The sequence below is a fragment of the Nerophis ophidion genome, linkage group LG20 (assembly GCF_033978795.1).
Source record: "Nerophis ophidion isolate RoL-2023_Sa linkage group LG20, RoL_Noph_v1.0, whole genome shotgun sequence".
NCBI lineage: Eukaryota > Metazoa > Chordata > Actinopteri > Syngnathiformes > Syngnathidae > Nerophis > Nerophis ophidion.
Genome location: NC_084630.1, coordinates 24,643,381 through 24,669,535, shown reverse-complemented (window position 1 = coordinate 24,669,535; position 26,155 = coordinate 24,643,381). Strand labels below are relative to the sequence as shown.

The following is a 26,155-nucleotide window of genomic DNA, read 5'->3' as shown; positions in this document are numbered from 1 at the left end:
GAGGTAATACACCCGCCATATTCATTTTCACATTACAAACACCAGGTCTCAGCTCTGTTCTTTTCCGTTTTTTCGACAATTTTTTGGAACCTTGGAGACATCATGCCTCGTCGGTGTGTTGTCGGAGGGTGTAACAACACTAACAGGGAGGGATTCAAGTTGCACCACTGGCAAGAAATCTGCCGCCAGACCCCCATTGAATGTACCAGAGTGTCTCCACATTTGACCGGCGATGCTAAGACAGACATGACACAGAGATGTATGGATAACCTGCAGATGCATTTGCAACGATTAAGTCAACGAAATCACAAAGGTGAGTTTTGTTGATGTTGTTGACTTATGTGCTAATCAGACATATTTGGTCACGGCATGACTGCCAGCTAATCGATGCTAACATGCTATGCTAATCGATGCTAACATGCTATTTACGCTAGCTGTATGTACATTTGAAACTAGATACCCACATTTAATGCAAAACAAACACTTACCAATCGACGGATTTAAGTTGATCCAGTGTCACAAGATGCGAAAGTCCTGATCGTTTGGTCCGCACATTTTACCGGCGATGCTAATAAGGCAGCCATGCTATGGGCCACTTCATTAGGTACACCCACGCTATGGCCGAATAGCGTCAATAGCTATTCGCTCAATAGCTTCAATTTCTTCTTCAATTTCGTTTGCGCTATCTGCCTCCATACTCCGACCATCTGTTTCAATACATGCGTAATCTGTTGAATCGCTTAAGCAGCTGATATCCGAGTCTGAATCCGAGCTAATGTTGCTATATCTTGCGGTGGTAACCGCCATGTTGTTTGTATTGGCAGCACTGTATGACGTCACAGGGAAATGGACAGTCGCATCGCAAATAGCAAAAATCAAGAACTTTAAAGCTTTTTTAGGGATATTCCGGGACCGGTAAAATTTTGAAAAAAACTTCAAATAATACAACAAGCCACTGGGAACTGATTTTTTATGTTTTTTAACCCTTTTGAAATTGTGATAATGCTCCCCTTTGACAGAAAGTTCCTGGAACTGCAGAGCTGTGATTTGATGCTGTAACTTCACAATTGACATTTTCAAGGACAAACAATCACTAGAATTTGCAATTCCCGTGTGGAAGCGTGTGAATGGCCTATGTGCGCTAGCCAGCGATATACCTGTGTGGAACTGAAATGCTGGGAAGTCCAAGGTGAGTAGAGGGTGTGGACCTTGGAACGCATCCAATGGGTTGAGAAATATGGGATAGGGAGAGGTTTGAAAATTGTCCATTCCTTTTCAATGGGGAACGTTTCCTGGTAATTCCGGGTAAACAGGGAATTTCCGGGTACCAGGAAACATGCTGTGGGATAAGAAACGTGGAACATGCAGTCGATTGTATTATGCTAATTGTTAATCGAGAGAAAATTCCGGGAAAAGCGGGAGTTTTGGGAAAGGAAAGTCATTTTTTGCGTTGGATATATTTGAAGGAACAGAAACGTGTGGCAGGCTTACACACACAAAAATATACGCCACAGCCACCCCTCTCCCCTCCCAAATCCAACGCCCTTGACGTGAATCCCATAGGGGTAATGGACAGCTGGGCAGCACCTGAAGAGCTGCAGCCTGCCAGCATGGCCCCCCACTCCCTCCCCTCTGTTGCTAGATATCTGGAGATGTACGTTGTAATATGAATATGTGGAGGGGTTTCTTCCCACTCCAGACTTAGGAGCCCAGTCTAGATTGTAATTTTCCCATCTTTTACGGGACACCTTGTGGCGACCCATCAGCGTTCCTGTTCTGTAACCCTCTACACCAGGGGTGTCAAACTCAAATACAGAGTGGGCCAAAATTTTAAACGGAACAAAGCCGCGGGCCAAGGTTGAACAAAGTAACCTTTTAATAGGGACCCAAACAAGTTTTGCATTAAATATTGAACAAGCAAGGCTTACATGCAAAATCCAGTTTCAAATAATAATAATAATAATTAAAAAAATATCAATGGCATATCAAATAACATTTAAATAAAAATGTTATGCCTTTTTTTCTATTTGCAATCTTCTGAGGTAAATATCTTTTTTTTTCCACAGGCTAATAATACATTTGAAAATAAAATAACAATAATTAACGAACCAAACATTCAAGCCTTGAAGTAGCAAGAGAAAATGCATGAATTAAACGTTAATTATTGGTCAGTTTGCTGGAAGTTTCCCGGAAGACTTAGTGCTGCAGGGGGTTCTGGGTATTTGTTCTGTTGTGTTACGGTGCGGGTGTTCACCCGAAATGTGTTTGTCATTCTTGTTTGGTGTGGGTTCACAGTGGGGCGCATATTTGTAACAGTGCTAAAGTTGTTCATACGGCCACCCTCAGTGTGACCTGTATGGCTTGCATTCACTTGTGTGTGTGTGTGTGTGTGTGTGTGTGTGTGTGTGTGTGTGTGTGTGTGTGTGTGTGTGTGTGTGTGTGTGTGTGTGTGTGTGTGTGTGTGTGTGTGTGTGTGTGTGTGTAAAAGTCACAAATATTATGTGACATGCCAACCTTCCTAATTTTCCCGGTAGACTCCCGAAGTTCAGTGCCCTTCTCAAAAATCTCCCGGGGCAACCATTCTCCCGAATTTCTACCGATTTCCACCTGGACAACTATATTGGGGGCGTGCATTTAAGGCACTGCCTTTAGCGTTCTCTACAACCTGTCGTCACGTCGCTTTTCCTCCACCTTACAGCGTGTCACATAATATTTGTGGCTTTTACACACACACACACGCACAAGTGAATGCAAGCCATACAGGTCACACTGAGGGTGTCCGTATGAACAACTTTAGCACCGTTACAAATATGCGCCCCACTGTGAACCCACACCAAACAAGAATGACAAACACATTTCGGGTGAACATGCGCACCGTAACACAACAGAACAAATACCCAGAACCCCTTGCAGCACTAAGTCTTCCGGGAAACTTCCAGTAAACTGACCAATAATTAACGTTTAATTCATGCATTTTTCTTTTGCTACTTCAAGGCTTGAATGTTTGGTTCATTCATTATTGTTATTTTATTTTCAAATTTATTGTTAGCCTGTGGAAAAAAATTGATATTTACCTCAGAAGATTGCAAATAGAAAAGAAGGCATAACATTTTTATTTAAATGTTATTTGATATGCCATTGATATTTTTTTAATTATTATTATTATTATTTGAAACTGGATTTTGCATGTAAGCCTTGCTTGTTCAATATTTAATGCAAACTTGTTTGGGTCCCTATTAAAAGGTTAATTTGTTCAACTTTGGCCCGCGGCTTTGTTTCGTTTAAAATTTTGGCCCACTCTGTATTTGAGTTTGACACCCCTGTTCTACACTGTTTGTTGGTTTCTCTCATCTGGAACGGCTTTTTGCTGAAAACAAAGTTTTGTCATACTTGTGCAATGACAGTAAAGACCTATCCAATCCTATCCCACAAGTTCCTTACATTGTGGAAATAGAATACAAACAACAAGTGTCAACAAATATAGCCGTGGAGTGACGAAGCCGACGGACCGACAGCGGGGTAGGGCAAACCGTGGTCCTACTCAAGATGGTGGCCAGGAGGCGGCGTATGCAGCGGAACGGAGAGGCGGGGCGCCTGGAGCGACCAGAACCAGGTGCGTGACACACACACCGGCTCTCAATTTGTGCATCTCCTCCTGCTGTATAAAAGGGGAGAAGGAGGAGCAATCGGAAAGAAGGAGTAGGAGAACCGGCAGGAGAACAAAACCACAGAGAGCCACGAAGCGACGAAGACCAGCACAGGAAGACGCGGACGACTGAAAAGGAGACCGGCGCGAGCAGCAAAGGAGGAGCCGAAAGATTGACCGACCGACACTGCGAGCAGCTTTATTGCAAAATAAAGAGTCAAACCTGTGCGAAGCGATGTCCTTCATCAATGGTCCATGCAAGCCACACGATGGCGGCAGGAAGCTGTTCACAATAGGCAAGTAATACTTGTCCTGACTAAGATGGTGACTAGGGATGAAAAAACGGGGTCAAGGAGGCTTTGAATGCCAGTCTCTGCTCACTAATCACTCTACACGTCTTGATGAACAGAACAGTGTCCTACCTTAATGAACTACTCAATCAATCAATGTTTATTTATATAGCCCTAAATCACAAATATTTCAAAGGACTGTACAAACCATTACGACTACGAGATCCTCGGAAGAACCCACAAAAGGGCAAGGTAAACTCACACCCAGTGGGCAGGGAGACTTCACATCCAGTGGGACGCCAGTGACAATGCTGACTATGAGAATCCTTGGAGAGCACCTCTGATGTGGGCAACCCCCCCCCCTCTAGGGGACCGAAAGCAATGGATGTCGAGCGGGTCTAACATGATACTGTGAAAGTTCAATCCATAGTGGCTCCAACACAGCCGCGAGAGTTCAGTTCAAAGCGGATCCAAGACAGCAGCGAGAGTCCCGTCCACAGGAAACCATCCCAAGCGGAGGCGGATCAGCAGCGTAGAGATCTCCCCAACCGATACACAGGCGAGTGGTCCATCCTGGGTCTTGACTCTGGACAGCCAGTACTTCATCCATGTTCATGGTGAAGCCTAACTACTCAGTGGCCTCGTGGTAAGGCTGTGAGTGTTAGGATTTTGGACTCTTCCGTTCCTTAGTTTGAGCACTTCCTGTTTTATCTCGTCTCCATGGTTTCACATTAGTCCCACCTACTTTTGTGTCTACGCACACCTGTTTCGCATTTGATTTCTTGTGTTTTCAAGCCCGCTTGGGACCTCAGTTCTATCTGGACGGTTTGTTTGCTCCACGCAAAATACACGTTGGTATCTCTTTGTTATCTTTACTAGTGCTAAGTTTCGTCTTAGCTTCTCGTGCGCTCGACAGGCTTGTTTCGGACTCTTTGAACCCTGCTAAGTTTTAACTTAGCTACCGTGCGTTCTGCATGCCTTTTCTTTGTCATTTTGTACCAGTGTTATTTTATCTTTGTATTAAATCAAGTCTTACCTGCAACTCCTGCCTGTGTTGGTCCTCGTGCATCCCTGGGGTGACAACGCGCATCCACAATGCGTCGCCAACGCGTCAGAAACCATCTAGCAAAATTTCACCTCACAGTGGACCACCTAGAGTCTTCCCCTCGCCAAGCCGCAAAGACTTTTTTCCGGACAGCAGCTCGCAGACAACAGCCCAGTACTCTTCCCTGAGGTTTGGTAGTCTTGTTTTTTTGCCATTTTCTAATCACTCTTCCGACTGGGCTGTAAGACCAGAGCATACCTCCGGCCCACCGGTCCGTCACGGTGACGTCATTTCATCGACGCCCCCCCGGTGATGTAATTCCGTCCACCGTTGATGACATCGTCAACGATGAATTTTTTTTCGAAGACTCTTTCTCTCAGCCATTCTCTAATGACTTTAACGTTAATAATAAAATTAAATTCTATCAGGACATTTTTTCTAGGTACAGATTTAGTCAATCACATTCACCTGCATTTTTGACTCCGTCGCTAAGGTCTCAAGCCCCGCCCAAGTCTATGGGTAATTCTCCTTTTTCTAAAGTACATTTTGGACAATCTAGAGGGGAGGAGTGGCCGTACCCTGGGCGTCCTCCTCGCAGGACGCATTCTCTTCCACGTCGGCCACGAATGTGGCCTCTACAAGGTCTCTACGAGGTCGCCCGCCAAGACTTCTGTGGCTGCGGCGTTCCATCCGCTGCCACCACCTGTCGTGTTCTCTGTGGATTCGGGGACACAGGACTTGGCGACCCTCCACCCTGTCCTCCCCTCCGTCACTTTTGGAGTGTCTTGTTGTGGAGGTGGGGGGTTCTTTGTATTTTGTGGGACATCTGGGATCTGTCCCTGAAGGGGGGGGGGGGTACTGTTATGATTTTGGACTCTTCCGTTCTTTAGTTTGAGCACTTCCTGTTTTATATGGTTTCACATTGGTCCCACCTACTCTTGTTTCTACGCACACCTCTTTCTCATTTGATTTCTTGTGTATTCAAGCCCGCTTGCGACCTCAGTTCTATCTAGATGGTTTGTTTGCTCCACGCAACATACACGTTTGTATCTCTTTGTTATCTTTACTAATGCTAAGTTTCGTCTTAGCTTCTCGTGCGCTCGACACACTTGTTTCGGACTCTTTGAACCCTGCTAAGTTTTAACGTAGCTACCGTGCGTTCTGCATGCCTTTTGTTTGTCATTTTGTACCAGTGTTATTTTATTTTTGTATTAAATCAAGTCTCACCTGCAACTCCTGCCTGTGTTGGTCCTTGTGCATCCCTGGGGTGACAACGCGCATCCACAATGCGTCGCCAACGCGTCAGAAACCATCCAGCAAAATTTCACCTCGCATCCACAATGCGTCGCCAACGCGTCAGAAACCATCTAGCAAAATTTCACCTCGCAGTGGACCACCTAGAATATTCCCCTCGCCAAACCACGAAGACTTTTTCTCCGGACAGCACCTCGCAGACAACAGCCCAGTACTCTTCCCTGAGGTTTGGTAGTCTTGTTTTTTCGCCATTTTCTAATCACTCTTCCGACTGGGCTGTAAGACCAGAGCATACCTCCGGCCCACCGGTCCGTCACGGTGACGTCATTTCGTCGACGCCCCCCGGTGATGTAATTCCGTCCACTGTTTATGACATCATCAACGATGAATTTTTTTTTGAAGACCCTTTCTCTCAGCCATTCTCTAATGACTAACGTTAATGATAAAATTAAATTCTATCAGGACATTTTTTCTAGGTATAGATTTAGTCAACCACATTCACCTGCATTTTTGACTCAGCCGCTAAGGTTTCAAGTCTATGGGTTATTTTCCTTTTTCTAAAGTACATTTTGGACAATCTGGAGGGGAGGAGTGGCCGTACCCTGGGCGTCCTCGCAGGACGCATTCTCTTCCACGTCGGCCACGGATGTGGCCTCTACGAGGTCTCTACGAGGTCGCCCGCCAAGACTTCTGTGGCTACGGCGTTCCATCCGCCGCCACCACCTGTCGTGTTCTCTGTGGATTCGGGGACACAGGACTTGGCGACCCTCCACCCTGTCCTCGCCGCTCCCTCCCGTCACTTTTGGACTGTCTTGTTGTGGGGGTGGGGGGTTCTTTGTATTTTGTGGGACATCTGGGATTTGTCCCTGAAGGGGGGGTACTGTTATGATTTTGTATTCTTCCGTTCTTTGGTTTGAGCACATCCTGTTTTATCTCGTCTCCATGGTTTCACATTGGTCCCACCTACTCTTGTTTCTACACACACCTGTTTCTTATTTGATTTATTGTGTATTCAAGCCCGCTTGCGACCTCAGTTCTATCTGGATGATTTGTTGGCTCCACGCAAAATACACGTTGGTATCTCTTTGTTATCTTTACTAGTGCTAAGTTTCGTCTTAGCTTCTCGTGCGTTCGACACGCTTGTTTCGGACTCTTTGAACTCTGCTAAGTTTTAACTTAGCTACCATGCGCTCTGCATGCCTTTTCTTTGTCATTTTGTACCAGTGTAATTTAATTTTTGTATTAAATCAAGTCTTAGCTTCAACTCCTGCCTGTGTTGGTCCTCGTGCATCCCTGGGGTGACAACGCGCATCCACAATGCGTCGCCAACGCGTCAGTGAGTTCAAACCCCGCCCGAGTCATACCAAAGACTATATAAATGGGAGCCATTACCACTCAGCATCAAGGGTTGGAATTGGGGGTTAAATCACCAAAAAATGATTCCCGAGCGTGGCCACCGCTGCTGCTCACTGCTCCCCTCACCTCCAGGGGGTGAACAAGGGGATGGTTTAAATGCAGCGGACACATTTCACCACACCGAGTGTGTGTGTGAGAATCATTGCTACTTTAACTTTTAACATTTTATTCTGGGCCCGAATGCAGCTGAGATAGGCTCCAGCACCCCGGCCCACGAACCCGAAAGGGTCAAGTGGTAGGAAATGGATGGACGGATGGAATTGTGTTGCTACTTTAACGTTCAACTTTTTAATTGCTGTGCCGCCAACAAGGAACATCAAAGGTTCAGGTCAATGCTGCCTGCAGAAAACTACTAAACCAGGGGTCACCAACATGGTGCCCGCGGGCACCAGGTCGCCCGTAAGGACCAGATGAGTCGGCCGCTGGCCTGTTCTAAAAATAGCTCAAATAGCAGCACTTACCAGTGAGCTGCCTCTATTTTTTTAATTTTATTTATCTACTAGCAAGCTGGTCTCGCTTTGCTCGACATTTTTAATTCTAAGAGAGACAAAACTCGAATAGAATTTGAAAATCCAAGAAAATATTTTAAAGACTTGGTTTTCACTTGTTTGAATAACTTTCAGAAAGACAATTATAGAGAAAAAATACAACCTTAAAAATGATTTGGGGATTTTTAAACACATATACCTTTTTACCTTTTAAATTCCTTCCTCTTCTTTCCTGACAATTTGAAATCAAAGTTCAAGTAATCTTTTTTTATTATTATAAAGAATAATAAATACATTTTAAATGTAATTCTTCATTTTAGCTTCTGTTTTTTCGACGAAGAATATTTGTGAAATATTTCTTCAAACTTATTATGATCTAAAAAATATGTAGAATCAAATTTAAAACTTCTTTCAAAGTCTTTTGAATTTATTTTAAAATCTTTGTTCTGGAAAAGCTAGGAGAAATAATGATTTGTCTTTGTTAGAAATATAGCTTGATCCAATTTGTTATATATTCTAACAAAATGCAGATTGGATTTTAACCTATTTAAAACATGTCATCAACATTCTAAAATGTATCTTAATTAGGAAAAATTACTAATGATGTTCCATAAATTATTTTTTTAATTTTTAAAAAAGAATCGAATTAGGTAGTTTTTCTCTTGAATTTTAAAGAGTCGAAATTGAAGATAAACTATGTTTCAAAATGGAATTTTTCTTTTTTTTTTTTTTTTCCTGTTTTCTCCTCTTTTAAACCGTTCAACTTGTCAAAATGCAAAATTTTTTTTTTTTTTTTTTTAAATGTAAAAACATCCATGCCAGCAGTGTTGCATTCTAGATGCCTCATAGGACACTCTTTTTTTTCTCTCTCTCTCTCTCTCTCTCATGCTATATCCCTTATTTTTGTTACTTGCCATAAATGTCTTTTTGATACGAACTCTAGAAGGATATTGTTTACAAAAAAATGTACAAAAACACTTAAAACGTGTGTTTGTTTTTTTATTTTTATTTTTGTTTTGTTTATTTATTTATTTTTGAGTTTTTATCAAACAAGTTTTTATCGGACAAGTTTTTTTTTCATAATTTATTCTGTACAAAAAAACCTTCAGTAAAAGGACAAAAATGTACGACGGAATGACAGACACAAATACCCATTTTTTCTATATATAGATTTATTTCTTAATGGTAAATTGAGCAAATTGGCTATTTCTGGTAATTTATTTAAGTGTGTATCAAACTGGTAGCCCTTCCCATTAATCAGTACCCAAGAAGTAGCTCTGCTTTCAAAAAGGTTGGTGACCCCTGGACTAAACAAACTCCATTTCAATCCTCATTCTGTGTACAAACTCTGTCCTTGTCAGCATATTCGCCTTCAATAAAATAATTCAATAAAAAACTTCACAGCAGGAAACACAAATATCACGAAGCACAACTTCATATTAAAATGTAACTTCCTGCACAACTTTTTTTTCTCTCCCACATATAATAATAATAATAATAATAAGATTGTACTTACTCAACAAGCAAATGATGTTGTTTAGACTTGCAGCTCGACGCCGTACTGGAAACATCTTACTTTCGTTTTCGCACTTCAAAGGCGTGGGGCGGCAACAAGGCGTTCGCATCGCACTCCTCAATCACGTCTGCGCACGCGCGTCCGAGGTCTCAGCCGTTTCTGTTAAATCACGTGACTTGCAGGTAGCGAGCCAGCGTGCACGCGCCGCTTTCGCTTTCGCTCGCGGAATTTGTCTCGGAAATGGAGAATTAATTCTTGTTGATTGATCACACAAAATGACGCTATTAATCATTTTTTATATACACGCGGAAGAATTACGCGATTTATTTTTGACTGCGCATGCTCTCTTAATGTTGTTAGACGGCCACCTGTCTGATTAATGTATAAATAAAAATAAATAAATGCATAAAAATATAAAACATAATTGAAAAAAAAACACCCTAACTTTAAAAGATGAAAGTGTGGAACGAATAAATAACGTTAATTCAAACAATGACAATACAATTGCGGTCTTTTTAAAGTTAATTGTGTTTGAGTTTATTTCGAACAATTGAAGAATATAAGAATATTCCATGAATTGATTAACGTTTAACTTAAACAAGTTGAAAAACGTATTGGGGTGTTACCATTTAGTGGTCGATTGTACGGAATATGTACTGTACTGTGCAATCTACTAATAAAAGTTTCAATCAATCAGTCAATTTAGAGAATGTAATAAGCTGTGATTAACCAACATGAGTCCAAATTCAAAACTGTGATTAAAAAAAAGTAACATTTGACAACAGTAATTAACAAGTTGAACAACATGTAAAAATACTTTCACTATCACTGCAAATAAATATTCCAACACTACGGGATCAGTTTTTTTTTAGAGCTTGAAACAGCTTAAAACTCACACAATTTGGCAATAAGAACATAAAATGATGCAGTTTTTTTTCCCTCCGGACATATATTTTTAAATATTGTATTATTCTTTTTAACATTCTGGAGATATAACAAAGACATGATGTATGAAGAACTACTTTTCCACTTTGCATCAGTCCATCTTAGATGAGCTCGGGCCCTGCCAAGTGTTCCTGGGTGTTGTTGATAAATGGCTTTGGCCTTGCATAGTAGAGTTTTAACTTGCACTTACAGATGTAGCGACCAATTGTAGTTACTGACAGCGGTTTTCTGAAGTGTTCCTGAGCCCATGTGGTGATATCCTTTACACACTGATGTGGCTTTTTCATGCAGTAGCGCCTGAGGGATGGAAGGTGCGTAATATCATGGCTTACGTGCAGTGATTTCTCCACATTCTCTGAACCTTTTGATGATATTACGGAGCGTAGATGGTGAAATCCCTAAATTCCTTGTTGAGAAATGTTGTTCTTCAACAATTTGCTCAGGCATTTGTTGACAAAGTGGTGACCCTCGCCCCGTCCTTGTTTGTGAATGAGTGAGCATTTCATGGAAGCTGCTTTTATTGCCAATCATGGCACCCACCTGTTCCCAATTAGCCTGTTCACCTGTGGGATGTTCCAAATAGGAGAATTCCTCAACTTTTTTCACTCTTTTTGCCACTTGTGCCAGCTTTTTTGAAACATGTTGCAGGCATCAAATTCCAAATGAGCAAATATTTGGAAAAAATAACAAAGTTTCTCAGTGTGAAGATGAAATATATTGTCTTTGCAGTCTACTCAATTGAATATAAGTTGAAAAGGATTTTACTTTTTATTTAGCATTTAAACAAGGTGACAACTTCCCTGCTTTTGGCTTTTGTAGTCACCCACACTGTGAATAACAGAAGAGAAAACACAAGACATGGTGACAGATAACATTTACTGACATCATAGATATTTCCAAGAAACCTTTTTTTTAATTTTTATTTCTTCACGTCATAAATAATGGCAACAAATGCTTCTTCTTTTTTTAAGGTGTGGCATTTTTCTGAGCTTCTTTTTTGGTTTGTCTGTGCATGAAATAGGCCGCCATGGTTACAGCGACGATGCTGTAAGTCGCCAAGACACACTGGAAAGAAGCAGAGAAACACTTTTAGCACTAACGTATTAACGTTCCTTATTTCGTCATACACTGGCCAGGGATGTAGGTGTGCAGCCTTCAGTGGAACCCCCATTTACACCCCCCTTTATTTGCCAAATCTTTCATTTTACGAACTTTGATGTCGAGCCAAACGTCTTTCTGTGTGCGGACGTTCATGCATGTTGTCTCACGCCTGCAGACAAAAAGCAGGGAGCAGCATTTTTGGGGGGGGGGGCGGACCCATCCGCATCACTTGCCGTACACAACTGTGCCTTTTTTGTTTTTTGCCTTATTGACGAGCTTTAATAATAATAATAATAGATTTTATTTGTAAAAAAAAAGCACTTTACGTTGAGCAAACAACCTCAAAGTGCCACAGTGAAAAAATAGTAATACCGTAATAATAATAATAATAAAAAGATAATAAAAATAAATAAAATATACAACTAGAAACAGCCCAATAGCTAGTACCAGCATGCATGTCTACAAAAATTTTTTTTTTTTAAAAGATGGGTTTTTAAGCCTTCTTTAAAAGCATCCACAGTCTGAGGTGCCCTCAGGTGGTCAGGGACAACGCTCCACAGACTGGGAGCAGCGGAGCAGTTTTTTGTCCGTATTGGCATGTGTTGCAATGTTAATATTTCATCATTGATATATAAACTGTCAGACTGGGTGGTCGGTAGTAGTGGCTTTCAGTAGGCCTTTAAGGCCCAAGAAAAACAGCATGGGATCCATCGTCTGGCGGTGGTTTGGCTTCAAGCGGGAAGATGTTGAACAGACAATCGTAATGTGTTGAGCATGCGGCAAAAGTGTTGCTACAAAAAGTACCATTACTGCTAATTTGTAGCATGACTTGAAAAGTCACCCGCTAGAGAATGAAGAGTGCTTTAAACTCCACATCCCAACATCTCTGTTCGGTGCCACACCAACAAAATGCCAAGCAACCAATTCAACATCAACACCGTATGAAACAACTAGTCAACAACAGAAGGAGATAACGTCCGCAGGAACCTACCACATAGCGAAGGACATACACTATTTGATTTCCTATTATGCAGCTCTTTATTTTTTTACACTTATTGAAATATTTTGTGTGACATCATGCACGAAAGTGGACTTTATTTCTTTTAGTGGCGTTCTGTACAAAAAGTGCACTTTAATTAGGGCTGGGAGATATGGCCTTTTTTAATATCTCGATATCTTTAGGCCATATTGCGATACACCATATATATCTTGACATTTTGCCTTAGCCTTGAATGAACACTTGATGCATATAATCACAGCAGTATGATGATTCTATTCTCTACATTCAAACATTCTTCTACATACTGCATTCATATATGCTACTTTTAAACTTTCACGCAGAGAGGGAAATCACAACTAAAAGTGTATTTATTAAACAGTTATTATAGGGGAACATTATCACCAGACCTATGTAAGCGTCAATATATACCTTGATGGTGCAGAAAAAAGACCATCTATTTTTTTAACCGATTTCCGAACTCTAAATGGGTGAATTTTGGCGAATTAAACGTCTTTCTGTTTATCGCGCTGGACGTGATGACGTCAGAATGTGACGTCGCCGAGGTAACACACCCGCCATTTTCATTTTCAACACATTACAAACACCGGGTCTCAGTTCTGTTATTTTCCGGTTTTATGACTATTTTTTGGAACCTTGGAGACATCATGCCTCGACGGTGTGTTGTCGGAGGGTGTAACAACACTAACAGGGAGGGATTCAAGTTGCACCACTGGCCCGAAGATGCGAAAGTGTCTGCCGCCAGACCCCCATTGAATGTACCAGAGTGGCTCCACATTTGACCGGCAATGCTAAGGCAGACATGGCACAGAGATGTATGGATAACCTGCAGATGCATTTGCAACGATAGTCAACGAAATCACAAAGGTGAGTTTTGTTGATGTTGACTGCCAGCTAAACGATGCTAACATGCTACGCTAATCGATGCTAACATGCTATTTACCGGCGGTGCTAAAGCAGACATGGAACAGAGATGTATGGATAACCTGCAGATGCATTTGCAACTATATTACGTTTCCTTCCACCCACATTTTATGCGAAAAAAACACTTAACAATCGACGGATTTAAGTTGCTCCAGTGTCAAAAGATGCGAAAGTCCTGATCGTTTGGTCCGCACATTTTACCGGTGATGCTAACGCAGCTATTCGGCCATGCTATGGCTATGAATAGCGTCAATAGCTATTCGCTCAATAGCTTCAGTTTCTTCTTCAATACTTTCATACTCCAACCATCTGTTTCAATACATGCGTAATCTGTTGAATCGCTTAAGTCGCTGAAATCCGAGTTTGAATCCGAGCTAATGTCAGTATATCTTGCTGTGGTATTCCCATTGTTTGTTTACATTGGCAACACTGTATGACATCACAGGGAAATGGCCAGTGTCTTCGCAGAGAGCCGAAAATAAGGCACTTTAAAGATTTATTTAGGGATATTCCGAGACCGGTAGAATTTTGAAAAAAACTTCAAAAAATACAACAAGCCACTGGGAACTGATTTTTGTTTTTAACCCTTTTGAAATTGTGATAATGTTCCCCTTTAAGCAGTGGCACAAACATTCATGTCATTTCAGAACAGAAAGTGCAAGATTGTCAGAGACATTTTAAAACAAGCTACGAGTGCACTTTTGTGCATGATGTCACTAAGATGACATATCAAAACAACACTAAATTAAAGTGCACTTTTTGTACAGAACGCCACTAAAAGAAAAAAAGTGCTCTTTTGTGCATGATGTCACCAAATATTTCAATAAGTGTCAAATAAAAATGAGCTGCATAATAGGAAATCAAATAATGTATGTCCTTCGCTATGTGGTAGGTTCATGCGGACGTCATCTCCTTCTGTTGTTGACTATTTTTTTCCATACGGTGTTGATCTGGAAATTGTTGCTTGGGCATTTTGTTGGTGTGTCATCGAACGGAGATGTTGACATGCGGAGTTTCAAGCACTCTTCATTCTAGCGGGGGACTTTTCAAATGATGCTACATATTAGCAGTGCTGCAACTTTTTGTAGCAACGCTTTTACCGCATAATTGTTCAACATCTTCCCGCTTAAAGCCAAACCGCCGCCAGACGATGCACAACGTGCTGTTTTTCGTGGAAATTAATTCCTCCTACATTTGTTGCCAGATTGGCACCTTCTCTCTCTCGTATTAAGACGAGCAACGCACCGTTAGCACCACGGCTAATGTTACCCATGTAGCATGAAGGTGCGCATGTTTTATGTCTCTGTGAGAAGGAGAGACAGGAAAGAGTGAGAAGAGCCTGTAGTTTAAAGTGAGTGAGAACGTATACTCCAATATCACCATATAGTCATTTTCTATATCGCACAGAGACAAACCTGCGATACATCCAGTATATTCCATATATATCACCCAGGCCTATATGGAACCCATTATTTATATTTTCATTGTTTGTTGTGGATAAATGTGCTTCACTATATAAACTTTTCCATTCAAGAACCAATTAAGTTTGTAAATCGAGGTTCCACTGTTTCTACTGTATATTGTTTGGATTTTGATGAAAATACAACATCAGTTATACTTATTTGGTCAGATTAGAGTGCTTTGGTAAGTGCTGCTGTTTTCATTAGCAACAAATGTCTCTAACGGTCTCTGCACTCTCTAATGTCGATGTGAATTAACGGAAGCCGGACTTTGGCAAAAGCCTGACTGATTAGATGGGAGGTCACTACCTGAGGAAATATGGTATGATAAAACACAAAGATGTGTGTGTGTGTGTGTGTGTGTGTGTGTTTGTGTGTGTGTTATGTACATTTCGGCGACCCTGCATGGTGTAGCTGTTGAAGTACTTCCTCCAACCAGTCAACTTGACGGCAGCAGGGTCCTCCATGCCGAGAAATTGCCTCTGAAAAGGACAGAAAAGGCATGTGCAGGCCAATAAAATGCAAAAAAAAAAACCAACAACGCAATCCGAGATGGTGAAAGATCCACAGTCCCGTCATAGTGAAAGAGAAAGCATGAAGGAGTCGTTAAGAGTGGGTGGAGAATGTTAACCTCTTGAAAAGGGCAGTGTATTTTGGATTTGGTCGTTAGTAAACAGTGGTACACGGACCATTTTCATTAAAATGTTGCCATAAAATTGGATTTTGTGCTGTTTTCCTTTCATGCATTTTTACTTTTTCAGATAAACACAAAAATCGAAAAACTGTTCATCCAAAAAGCAAAAATGCGTATTTATCTGTGTGATAACAAATTTAACCGGAAGCAGTATTTTAGCTTTTCCTTTGCGTTTAGCATAAGGCTAACATCTTTGTTCAGCAGGAATCCTATTGTACTTTTAAAAAAGTGTCATTAAATAGTTGTTCAACTTTTGTTTCAGAAATTAAAATAAAATAAAAAAGCCCGAAATGTGTATTTTGATTTGCATTTTAGAATTGGAACCAGAATGAAGGGCAGCTACACGGACCAGAGTATGTTCTGGCCATTGAATGTTCTCTTCTCAAATGCCATCCATCCATCCATCTTCTCCCGCTTATCCGAGGTCGGATAAGCAGGGTTTCCCTGCCTAAGCAGGGAAACCCAGACTTCCCTTTCCTCAGCCACTTTGTCTAGCTCTTCCCGGGGGATCCCGAGGCGTTCCCAGGCCAGCCGGGAGACATAGTCTTCCCTACGTGTCCTGGGTCTTCCCCACGGCCTCCTACCGGTTGGACGTGCTCTAAACACCTCCCTAGGGAGGCGTTCGGCTGGCATCTTGACCAGATGCCCGAACCACCTCATATGGCTCCTCTCGATGTGGAGGAGCAGCGGCTTTACTTTGAGTTCCTCCCGGATGGCAGAGCTTCTCACCCTATCTCTAAGGGAGAGCCCCGCCACACGGCGGAGGAAACTCATTTCGGCCGCTTGTACCCGTGATCTTATCCTTTCGGTCATGACCCAAAGCTCATGACCATAGGTGAGGATGGGAACGTAGATCGACCGGTAAATTGAGAGCTTTGCCTTCCGGCTCAGCTCCTTCTTCACCACAACGGATCGGTACAACGTCCGCATTACTGAAGACGCCGCATCGATCCGCCTGTCGATCTCACGATCCACTCTTCCCTCACTCGTGAACAAAACTCTTCTCAAATGGAAACTGAAAAACAAAAACACGACTGAGTTATTTGAAATTCATTTTAAAATCCATCCATCCATCCATTTTCTACCGCTTATTCCCTTTTGGGGTCGCGGGGGGCGCTGGCGCCCACCTCAGCTACAATCGGGCAGAAGGCGGGGTACACCCTGGACAAGTCGCCACCTCATCGCAGGGCCAACACAGATAGACAGACAACATTCACACACTAGGGACCATTTAGTGTTGCCAATCAACCTATCCCCAGGTGCATGTCTTTGGAAGTGGGAGGAAGCCGGAGTACCCGGAGGGAACCCACGCATTCACGGGGAGAACATGCAAACTCCACACAGAAAGAACCCGAGCCTGGATTTGAACCCAGGACTGCAGGACCTTCGTATTGTGAGGCAGACGCACTAACCCCTCTGCCATTGTGAAGCCCTCATTTTAAAACAAAAAGGCTAAAAGCCCTGTCTTGGTTTAACTCTTATCTTACTGACAGGGTGCAGTGCGTCTCCCATAACAATGTGACCTCGGACTATGTTAAGGTAACGTGCGGCGTTCCACAGGGTTCTGTTCTTGGCCCTGCACTCTTCAGCATCTACATGCTGCCGCTGGGTGACATCATACGCAAATACGGTGTTAGTTTTCACTGTTATGCTGATGACACCCAACTCTACATGCCCCTAAAGCTGACCAACACGCCGGATTGTAGTCAGCTGGACGCGTGTCTTAATGAAATTAAACAACGGATGTCCGCTAACTTTTTGCAACTCAACGCCAAAAAAACGGAAATGCTGATTATCGGTTCTGCTAGACACCGACCTCTATTTAATAATACAACTTTAACATTTGACAACCAAACAATTAAACAAGGCGACTCGGTAAAGAATCTGGGTATTATCTTTGACCCAACTCTCTCCTTTGAGTCACACATTAAAAGCGTTACTAAAACTGGCTTCTTTCATCTCCGTAATATCGCAAAAATTCGCTCCATTCTGTCCACTAAAGACGCTGAGATCATTATCCATGCATTTGTTACGTCTCGTCTCGATTACTGTAACGTATTATTTTCGGGTCTCCCCATGTCTAGCATTAAAAGATTACAGATGGTACAAAATGCGGCTGCTAGACTTTTGACAAGAACAAGAACGTTTGATCACATTACGCCTGTACTGGCTCACCTGCACTGGCTTCCTGTGCACTTCAGATGTGACTTTAAGGTTTTACTACTTACGTATAAAATACTACACGGTCTAGCTCAGGGGTCGGGAAACTTTTTGGCTGAGAGAGCCAAGAAGCCAAATATTTTAAAATGTATTTCCGTAAGAGCCATATAATATTTTTTTAACACTGAACACAACTAAACTCATGCATTTTTAAGTAAGACCAACATTTCTAGAGTATAATAAGTATCTTATTCTTTGTAATAACATTGTTATTCTGAAGCTAACTGTGGATGGGGGCGTGGCCTGCGTGCCTGCAGTGAAGCGGGGTGTTGCCAAGATCGGCCTCGAAATCAGTGAAAGGTTCGTAGCTGGCCTACCTGGGCCTTGTTACCTAATCAGCTGTCGCTCTGTTATAAGCAGCAGCCAGGAGGAGACACTGGGTTGGGGCTGGAGCCAGAGCGCGAGCGAGAACGAAAGAGAAAAAGACAATTGCTGGAAAGAAATTGAGAGACTTCTTGAAAAACTTAACAAGATTGTAGCCCTGAAACAGGCTCTCATGTCGGTGCTTTGTGGTCTGAAGAAAATCCAGGAGTGCAAGCCCCACACTAACCAATAATAAATAACTTCTTACCATTAACACAACTTCTTGAACAGGTACGGTAGAAAACGGATGGATGGATTAAAAATGCATGAGGATGTTTTGTATTTTGAACGTTATTTTTAACACTATGATTACAAGTAGAATTATTCATTAGTTATCGTCAAGCAATGTCAGCTCAGATTTATCCGAGAGCCAGATGCAGTCATCAAAAGAGCCACATCTGGCTCTAGAGCCATTGGTTCCCTACCCCTGGTCTAGCTCCAGCCTATCTTGCCGATTGTATTGTACCATATGTCCCGGCAAGAAATCTGCGTTCAAAGGACTCCGGCTTATTAGTGATTCCCAAAGCCCAAAAAAAGTCTGCGGGCTATAGAGCGTTTTCCATTCGGGCTCCAGTACTCTGGAATGCCCTCCCGGTAACAGTTCGAGATGCCACCTCAGTAGAAGCATTTAAGTCCCATCTTAAAACTCATTTGTATACTCTAGTCTTTAAATAGACTCCCCTTTTAGAACAGTTGATCTGCCATTTCTTTTCTTTTTCTTCTCTGTCCAACTGGAGGGGTCCGGTTCGGTGGCCATGGATGAGGTGCTGGCTGTCCTGAGTCGGAACCCAGGATGGACCGCTCGCCTGTGTATCGGCTGGGACATATCTGCGCTGCTGATCCACCTCCGCTTGGGATGGTTTCCTGCTGGCTCCGCTTGTGGACGGGACTCTTGCTGCTGTGTTGGATCCGCTTTGGACTGGACTCTCGAGGCTGTGTTGGATCCACTACGGATTGAACTTTCACAGTATCATGTTAGACCCGCTCGACATCCATTGCTTTCGTCCTCTCCAAGGTTCTCATAGTCATCATTGTCACCGACGTCCCACTGGGTGTGAGTTTTCCTTGCCCTTATGTGGGCCTACCGAGGATGTCGTAGTGGTTTTTGCAATCCTTTGAGACACTAGTGATTTAGGGCTATATAAGTAATTATTGATTGATCTAAATAAAAGAGAAGACGAAAACCTTTTTCGTCAGAGCTTGGTGCAGGCCTGTACAAAGTGTACAGTGGCCATGTCTCTCCTCAGATTTGAGGAGAGACATGGGCTATATAAGTAAACATTGATTGATGATTGATCTAAATAAAAGAGGAGACGAAAACCTTTTTCGTCAAAGCTTGGTGCAGGACTGTAAAAACTGTACAGTGGCCATGTCTCTCCTCAGATCTGAGTCCAAATTATCCAGATCTGATTCCTTGCCTTTTGTCTTGTTTAATAGATGTCATCATTTGGCAGAAATACCGGACAATTCTACAAACTTTATGGCTGGCTCACATCGTGGTCACTCCGTGATCACGTACGACCGCCAGACACTTCTGGATGTGGACATGTCGGGCCGTTTTGGACTGATAGACGCGTGCTTGCTAGACCTGCTAACTAGCACAGGAATACGTCGACGGCTACATCCAGCGGCCTGTGAAGCAGGGGAGTATAGTAGCAGCGGGGGCCGTCTACAGAGCAGACGCCAGCGGTGTGATCGGAAACGCGGATGCCGAGCGGGGCTAAAAACAAAGCAGAAGGCTAATCCCCACAGAACACCACTTCCCTCCATCCTGAAGCCGGATTTAAATGGAAGATGCGAGACTACTGGTCTGGGTAAGGAGTCAGTTAAATTAGAACAAGTTTTTTCTGCTTTGAGTGTTTCAGAGTTGGACATGTGTTTTACTGAGGTGGCTAACTATGATGCGTGCAGTTTATCAAAGCAACAAACAAACAATCGGAAAATTCCCGTCGTATCCTTTCCTAGATATGGTCGTAATTATACTAAATGCACTGGGCATAATAAACACAACATTATTAATATTGCTACTACGGATAATTTGATAAAAAATTCCCTAAAACAGCCCACTACCTATAATATAGGTTTTTTTAAACATAAGATCATTGTCTCCCAAAACGTTGTTAGTTAATGATATCATCAGAGACAACAATCTTAACGTCATCGGTCTCAGCGAAACCTGGCTTAAACCAAACGACTTTTTTGCGCTAAACGAGGCATGTCCTCCTAACTTTACACATGCGCATATTGCCCGTCCTCTGAAAAGGGGAGGGGGGGTCGCACTAATATACAACGAAAACTTTAACCTTAGTCCCAACATAAATAATAAATATAAATCGTTTGAGGTGCTTACTATGAGGTCTGTCACACCGCTGCCTCTACACCTGGCTGTTATCTACCGCCCCCCAGGGCCCTATTCGGACTTTATCAATGAATTCTCAGAGTTCATTGCTGATCTCTGAGTATAGCTCGATTGGTAGAGTGGCCGTGCCAGCAACTTGAGGGTTGCAGGTTCGATTCCCGCTTCCGCCATCCTAGTCACTGCCGTTGTGTCCTTGGGCAAGACACTTTACCCACCTGCTCCCAGTGGCACCCACACTGGTTTAAATGTAACTTAGATATTGGGTTTCACTATGTAAAGCGCTTTGAGTCACTAGAGAAAAAGCGCTATACAAAATATAATTCACTTCAATTCACTTCTAGTGACACACGCCGATAATATGATCATAATGGGGGACTTTAATATCCATATGAATACCCCATCGGACCCACCGTGCGTAGCGCTCCAGACTATAATTGATAGCTGTGGTTTCACACAAATAATAAATGAACCCACGCATCGCAACGGTAATACGATAGACCTAGTGCGTGTCAGGGGTATCACCGTTTCCAAAGTTACGATACTCCCGTATACTAAAGTATTGTCCGATCATTACCTTATAAAATTCGAGGTTCAGACGCATGTTCGGCAAACTAATAATAATAATAACTGCTATAGCAGCCGCAACATTAATACGCCCACAACGACAACTCTTGCTGACCTACTGCCCTCGGTAATGGCACCATTCCCAAAGTATGTGGGCTCTAGTGATAACCTCACTAACAACTTTAACCACGCCCTGCGCGAAACCATTGATAACATAGCACCGCTAAAGTTAAAAAAGGCTCCAAAAAAGCGTACCCCGTGGTTTACAGAAGAAACTAGAGCTCAGAAATGATTATGTAGAAAGCTGGAACGCAAATGGCGCACGACTAAACTTGAGGTGCACCATCAAGCATGGAGTGATGGTTTAATAACTTATAAACACATGCTTACCTTAGCTAAAGCTAAATATTACTCAAATCTCATCCACCGTAATAAAAACGATCCTAAATTTTTGTTTAGTACGGTAGCATCGCTAACCCAACAAGGGACTCCTTCCAGTAGCTCCACCCACTCAGCTGATGACTTTATGCAATTCTTTAGTAATAAAATTGAAATCATTAGAAAGGAGATTAAAGACAATGCGTCCCAGCTACAACTGGGTTCTATTAACACTGACACGATTGTATATACGGCGGATACTGCCCTCCAAAATAGTTTCTCTTGTTTTGAGGAAATAACATTAGAGGAATTGTTACAACGTGTAAATGGAATAAAACAAACAACATGTTTACTTGACCCACTTCCTGGGAAACTGATCAAGGAGCTCTTTGTATTATTAGGTCCATCAGTGCTAAATATTATAAACGTATCACTTTCCTCGGGCACTGTTCCCCTAGCATTCAAAAAAGCGGTTATTCATCCTCTTCTTAAAAGACCTAACCTCGATCCTGACCTCATGGTAAACTACCGACCGGTGTCTCACCTTCCCTTTATTTCAAAAATCCTCGAAAAAATTGTTGCGGAGCAGTTAAATGACCACTTAGCGTCTAACAATCTATGTGAAACCTTTCAATCCGGTTTCAGGGCAAATCACTCCACGGAGACAGCTCTCGCAAAAATGACTAATGATCTATTGCTAACGATGGATTCTGATACGTCATCTATGTTGCTGCTCCTCGATCTTAGCGCTGCTTTCGATACCGTCGATCATAATATTTTATTAGAACGTATCAAAACACGAATTGGTATGTCAGACTTAGCCCTGTCTTGGTTTAACTCTTATCTTACTGATAGGATGCAGTGCGTCTCCCATAACAATGTGACCTCGGACTACGTTAAGGTAACGTGTGGAGTTCCCCAGGGTTCGGTCCTTGGCCCTGCCCTCTTCAGTATCTACATGCTGCCGCTAGGTGACATCATACGCAAATACGGTATTAGCTTTCACTGTTATGCTGATGACACCCAACTCTACATGCCCCTAAAGCTGACCAACACGCCGGATTGTAGTCAGCTGGAGGCGTGTCTTAATGAAATTAAACAATGGATGTCCGCTAACTTTTTGCAACTCAACGCCAAAAAAACGGAAATGCTGATTATCGGTCCTGCTAGACACCGACCTCTATTTAATGATACAACTCTAACATTTGACAACCAAACAATTAAAAAAGGCGACAAGGTAAAGAATCTGGGTGTTATCTTCGACCCAACTCTCTCCTTTGAGTCACACATTAAAAGCGTTACTAAAACTGGCTTCTTTCATCTCCGTAATATCGCTAAAATTCTCTCCATTCTGTCCACTAAAGACGCTGAGATCATTATCCATGCGTTTGTTACGTCTCGTCTCGATTACTGTAACATATTATTTTCGGGTCTCCCCATGTCTAGCATTAAAAGATTACAGTTGGTACAAAATGCCGCTGCTAGACTTTTGACAAGAACAAGAAAGTTTGATCACATTACGCCTGTACTGGCTCACCTGCACTGGCTTCCTGTGCACTTAAGATGTGACATTAAGGTTTTACTACTTACATATAAAATACTACACGACACTAGTGATTTAGGGCTATATAAGTAAACATTGATTGATTGATTGATTGATTGATTGATTGATCAGTGTTTGAACCTGACAGGTGGCTACAATTTTGATCTAAAGATCTAAAAAAATATATATTTGGGAATGTCCGGCGGGCCAGATTGAAAAGCTTAACGGAGGGGGGGGGGGTCCTCTCCAAGTTTCTCATAGTCATCATTGTCACCGACGTCCCACTGGGTGTGAGTTTTCCTTGCCCTTATGTGGGCCTACCGAGGATGTCATTGTGGTTTGTGTTGTGGTTTGTGCAGCCCTTTGAGACACTAGTGATTTAGGGCTATATAAATAATCATTGATTGATTGATTGAAATAAACTAACATCATCCTTTGTGTCATTTTCCAATCAAATGCAGACAGAAGAAGGTTGAAATTAAATAAAAATTAATTATATTCTTTCTTACCTTGACCTCCGTGATCAGGTGACCGAAGCTCGTGAGCGGGACGCGCACTTTCACAGGAGACGTCGGCATCATACAATGCTCTTTATTCTCACACTTACACCAAAACAAGTCGTCTTAAATACTATTACGTCCGTCAGGGGAGAAATATATTATATATTATCGTGTAAAAGCAGGCAAAGGGGTCACTTCAAGTGTGAGTGTTCCGGGTTGCTGTGCTGCCACCAGAATCCGACCAATCAGATGTCTGCTTGTGAAGTTTTGACCAATAAGCTGCTGGCTTGGTGGCATGTCTTGACTATGCTGTTACGCAAGTGAGTGTAATTTCGCTTTTAAGCCACAGGGTGGCAACATATAAAAGCATAGTATTATACAAGGACGACGTGAGATCGAGTGAGAAATGATAACTTTAGTGTGAAAGCAAACTATGTTCAAGACTTTGACAAATAAGTCATAATTATGAGATGAAAAGTCAAAACTATGAGACAAAATCGGAAATAGGGGATCATAAGTCATAATTGTGAGATAAGAAGTCGACATTTAAAAAAAGGAAAGTCTAGAAGATGAGATAAAATGTCATAATGATGAAACAAAAACTTGAAAATATGAGGAAAAAGTTTAATTTATGAGATAGAAAGTTATAAATATAAGATTTTAAAAATAAAGTTTAAATTAGAGCATAAGAAAGTCCAAATTATGAGCTAAGAAAATCGAAATTATGAGAAAAAAAAGTTATTATATGAAATAAAAAGTCATAAATATGAGATAAAAAGAATAAATTATAAGATAAAGTCCAAATTATGAGCTAAGAAAATAAAATTTATGAGAAAAGAAAGAGGGATAAGTGGTAGAAGTGGATGGATAGATGGATGATATAAAAGAGTCCTAATCATGAGATAAAACATAATTTTGAGATTAAAAAGTCAAAATTATGTGATAAGAAATCAAGCGCTTTGAGTGTCTAGTCCAGGGGTCGGGAACCTTTTTGGCTGAGAGAGCCATACAAGCCAAATATTTTTAAAAGTATTTCCGTGAGAGCCATTCCATCTTTTTTAATTTATTTTTTAACACTGAATACAACTATATGCATGCATTTTTAAGAAAGACCAACATTTTTAAAGTATAATAAGTTTCTTATTCTTTTTAATAACATTGTTATTCTGAGGCTAGCCAAAAATACATAAAATACTTCTTACCATTAATGCGACTTCTTGAACAGGTGCGGTAGAAACCGGATGGATGGATGAAAATGCATGAGAATGTTTCATATTTTGAACGTTATTTTTGATACTGTGATTACCAGCGGAATTATTAATTACTTATCGTGTTAAGCAATGTCAGCTAAGATTTATCTGAGAGCCAGATGCAGTCATCAAAAGAGCCACATCTGGCTCTAGAGCCATAGGTTCCCTACCCCTGGTCTAGTCGATAGAAAAGGAGCAATACAAATTTAATTCATTATTATTATTACTAATACGAGACAAAAAGTTTGCATGATGAAATAAGAAAGCCAACATTATGAGATAACACGTCTCAACTAATTCTGTTCATAACTTTTATGGACAGAATTTCCAGGCGCAGTCAAGGCGTTGAGGGGTTCCGGTTTGGTGGCCGTGGGATCAGGTCTCTGCTTTTTGCAGAAGATGTGGTCCTGATGGCTTCATCTGGCCGGGATCTTCAGGTCTCACTGGATCGGTTCACAGCCGAGTGTGAAGCGACCGGAATGAGAATCAGCACCTCCAAGTCCGAGTCCATGGTTCTCGCCCGGAAAAGGGTGGAGTGCCATCTCCGGTTTGGGGAGGAGACCCTGCCCCAAGTGGAGGAGTTCAAGTACCTGGGTGTCTTGTTCACGAGTGAGGGAAGAGTGGATGGTGAGATGGACAGGCGGATCGGTGCGGCGTCTTCAGTAATGCGGACGTTGTATCGATCCGTTGTGGTGAAGAAGGAGCTGAGCCGGAAGGCAAAGCTCTCAATTTACCGGTCGATATACGTTCCCATCCTCACCTATGGTCATGAGCTTTGGGTCATGACCGAAAGGACAAGATCACGAGTACAAGCGGCCCAAATGAGTTTCCTCCGCCGGGTGGCGGGTCTCTCCCTTAGAGATAGGGTGAGAAGCTCTGCCATCCGGGAGGAACTCAAATTAAAGTCGCTGCTCCTTCACATGGAGAGGAGCCGGATGAGGTGGTTCGTGCATCTGGTCAGGATGCCACCTGAACACCTCCCTAGGGAGGTGTTTAGGGCACGTCCAAGCTGGACGAAGTGGCTGGGGAGAGGGAAGTCTGGGCTTCCCTGCTTAGGCTGCTGCCCCCGCGACCCAACCTCGGATAAGCGGAAGAAGATAGATGGATGGATGGATGGATGTCTTAACTATAAGATAAAAAGTGAAAATTGTGAGATGAAAAGCCACAACTGTGACAAAAAT

At 42.2% G+C, this 26,155-nt stretch overlaps 2 protein-coding genes across 2 annotated transcripts in view; both read right to left on the bottom strand.

The window, feature by feature from the left end:
- socs1b (suppressor of cytokine signaling 1b) overlaps window positions 1–9,799 on the bottom strand; it is a 33,497-nt gene extending 23,698 nt beyond the window's left edge. Inside the window, exon 1 of the mRNA XM_061880809.1 lies at window positions 9,656–9,799. The gene's annotated coding sequence lies outside the window, so the exon portion shown is untranslated. The remainder of the gene's footprint in view (window positions 1–9,655) is intronic.
- Window positions 9,800–11,459: 1,660 nt separating this feature from the next.
- LOC133538909 (ATP synthase membrane subunit K, mitochondrial-like) lies at window positions 11,460–23,986 on the bottom strand. Its single transcript, XM_061880807.1, has 3 exons — window positions 23,734–23,986; window positions 15,493–15,585; window positions 11,460–11,665 (listed from the first exon to the last, which is right to left on the bottom strand). Exons 1-3 carry the CDS (start codon window positions 23,803–23,805, stop codon window positions 11,567–11,569), a joined length of 264 nt encoding a protein of 87 aa, XP_061736791.1. The 5' UTR covers window positions 23,806–23,986; the 3' UTR covers window positions 11,460–11,566.
- Window positions 23,987–26,155: the final 2,169 nt, after the last annotated feature.

Coding starts and splice junctions, on each gene's coding strand:
- LOC133538909 (XM_061880807.1), bottom strand. CDS start 23,805: ATGATGCCGACGTCTCCTGTGAAAGTGCGCGTCCCGCTCACGAGCTTC. Junction 15,586..23,733: donor ACCTGATCACGGAGGTCAAG/GTAAGAAAGAAT, acceptor TGTCCTTTTCAG/AGGCAATTTCTCGGCATGGA. Junction 11,666..15,492: donor CCATGCAGGGTCGCCGAAAT/GTACATAACACA, acceptor GCTTCTTTCCAG/TGTGTCTTGGCGACTTACAG.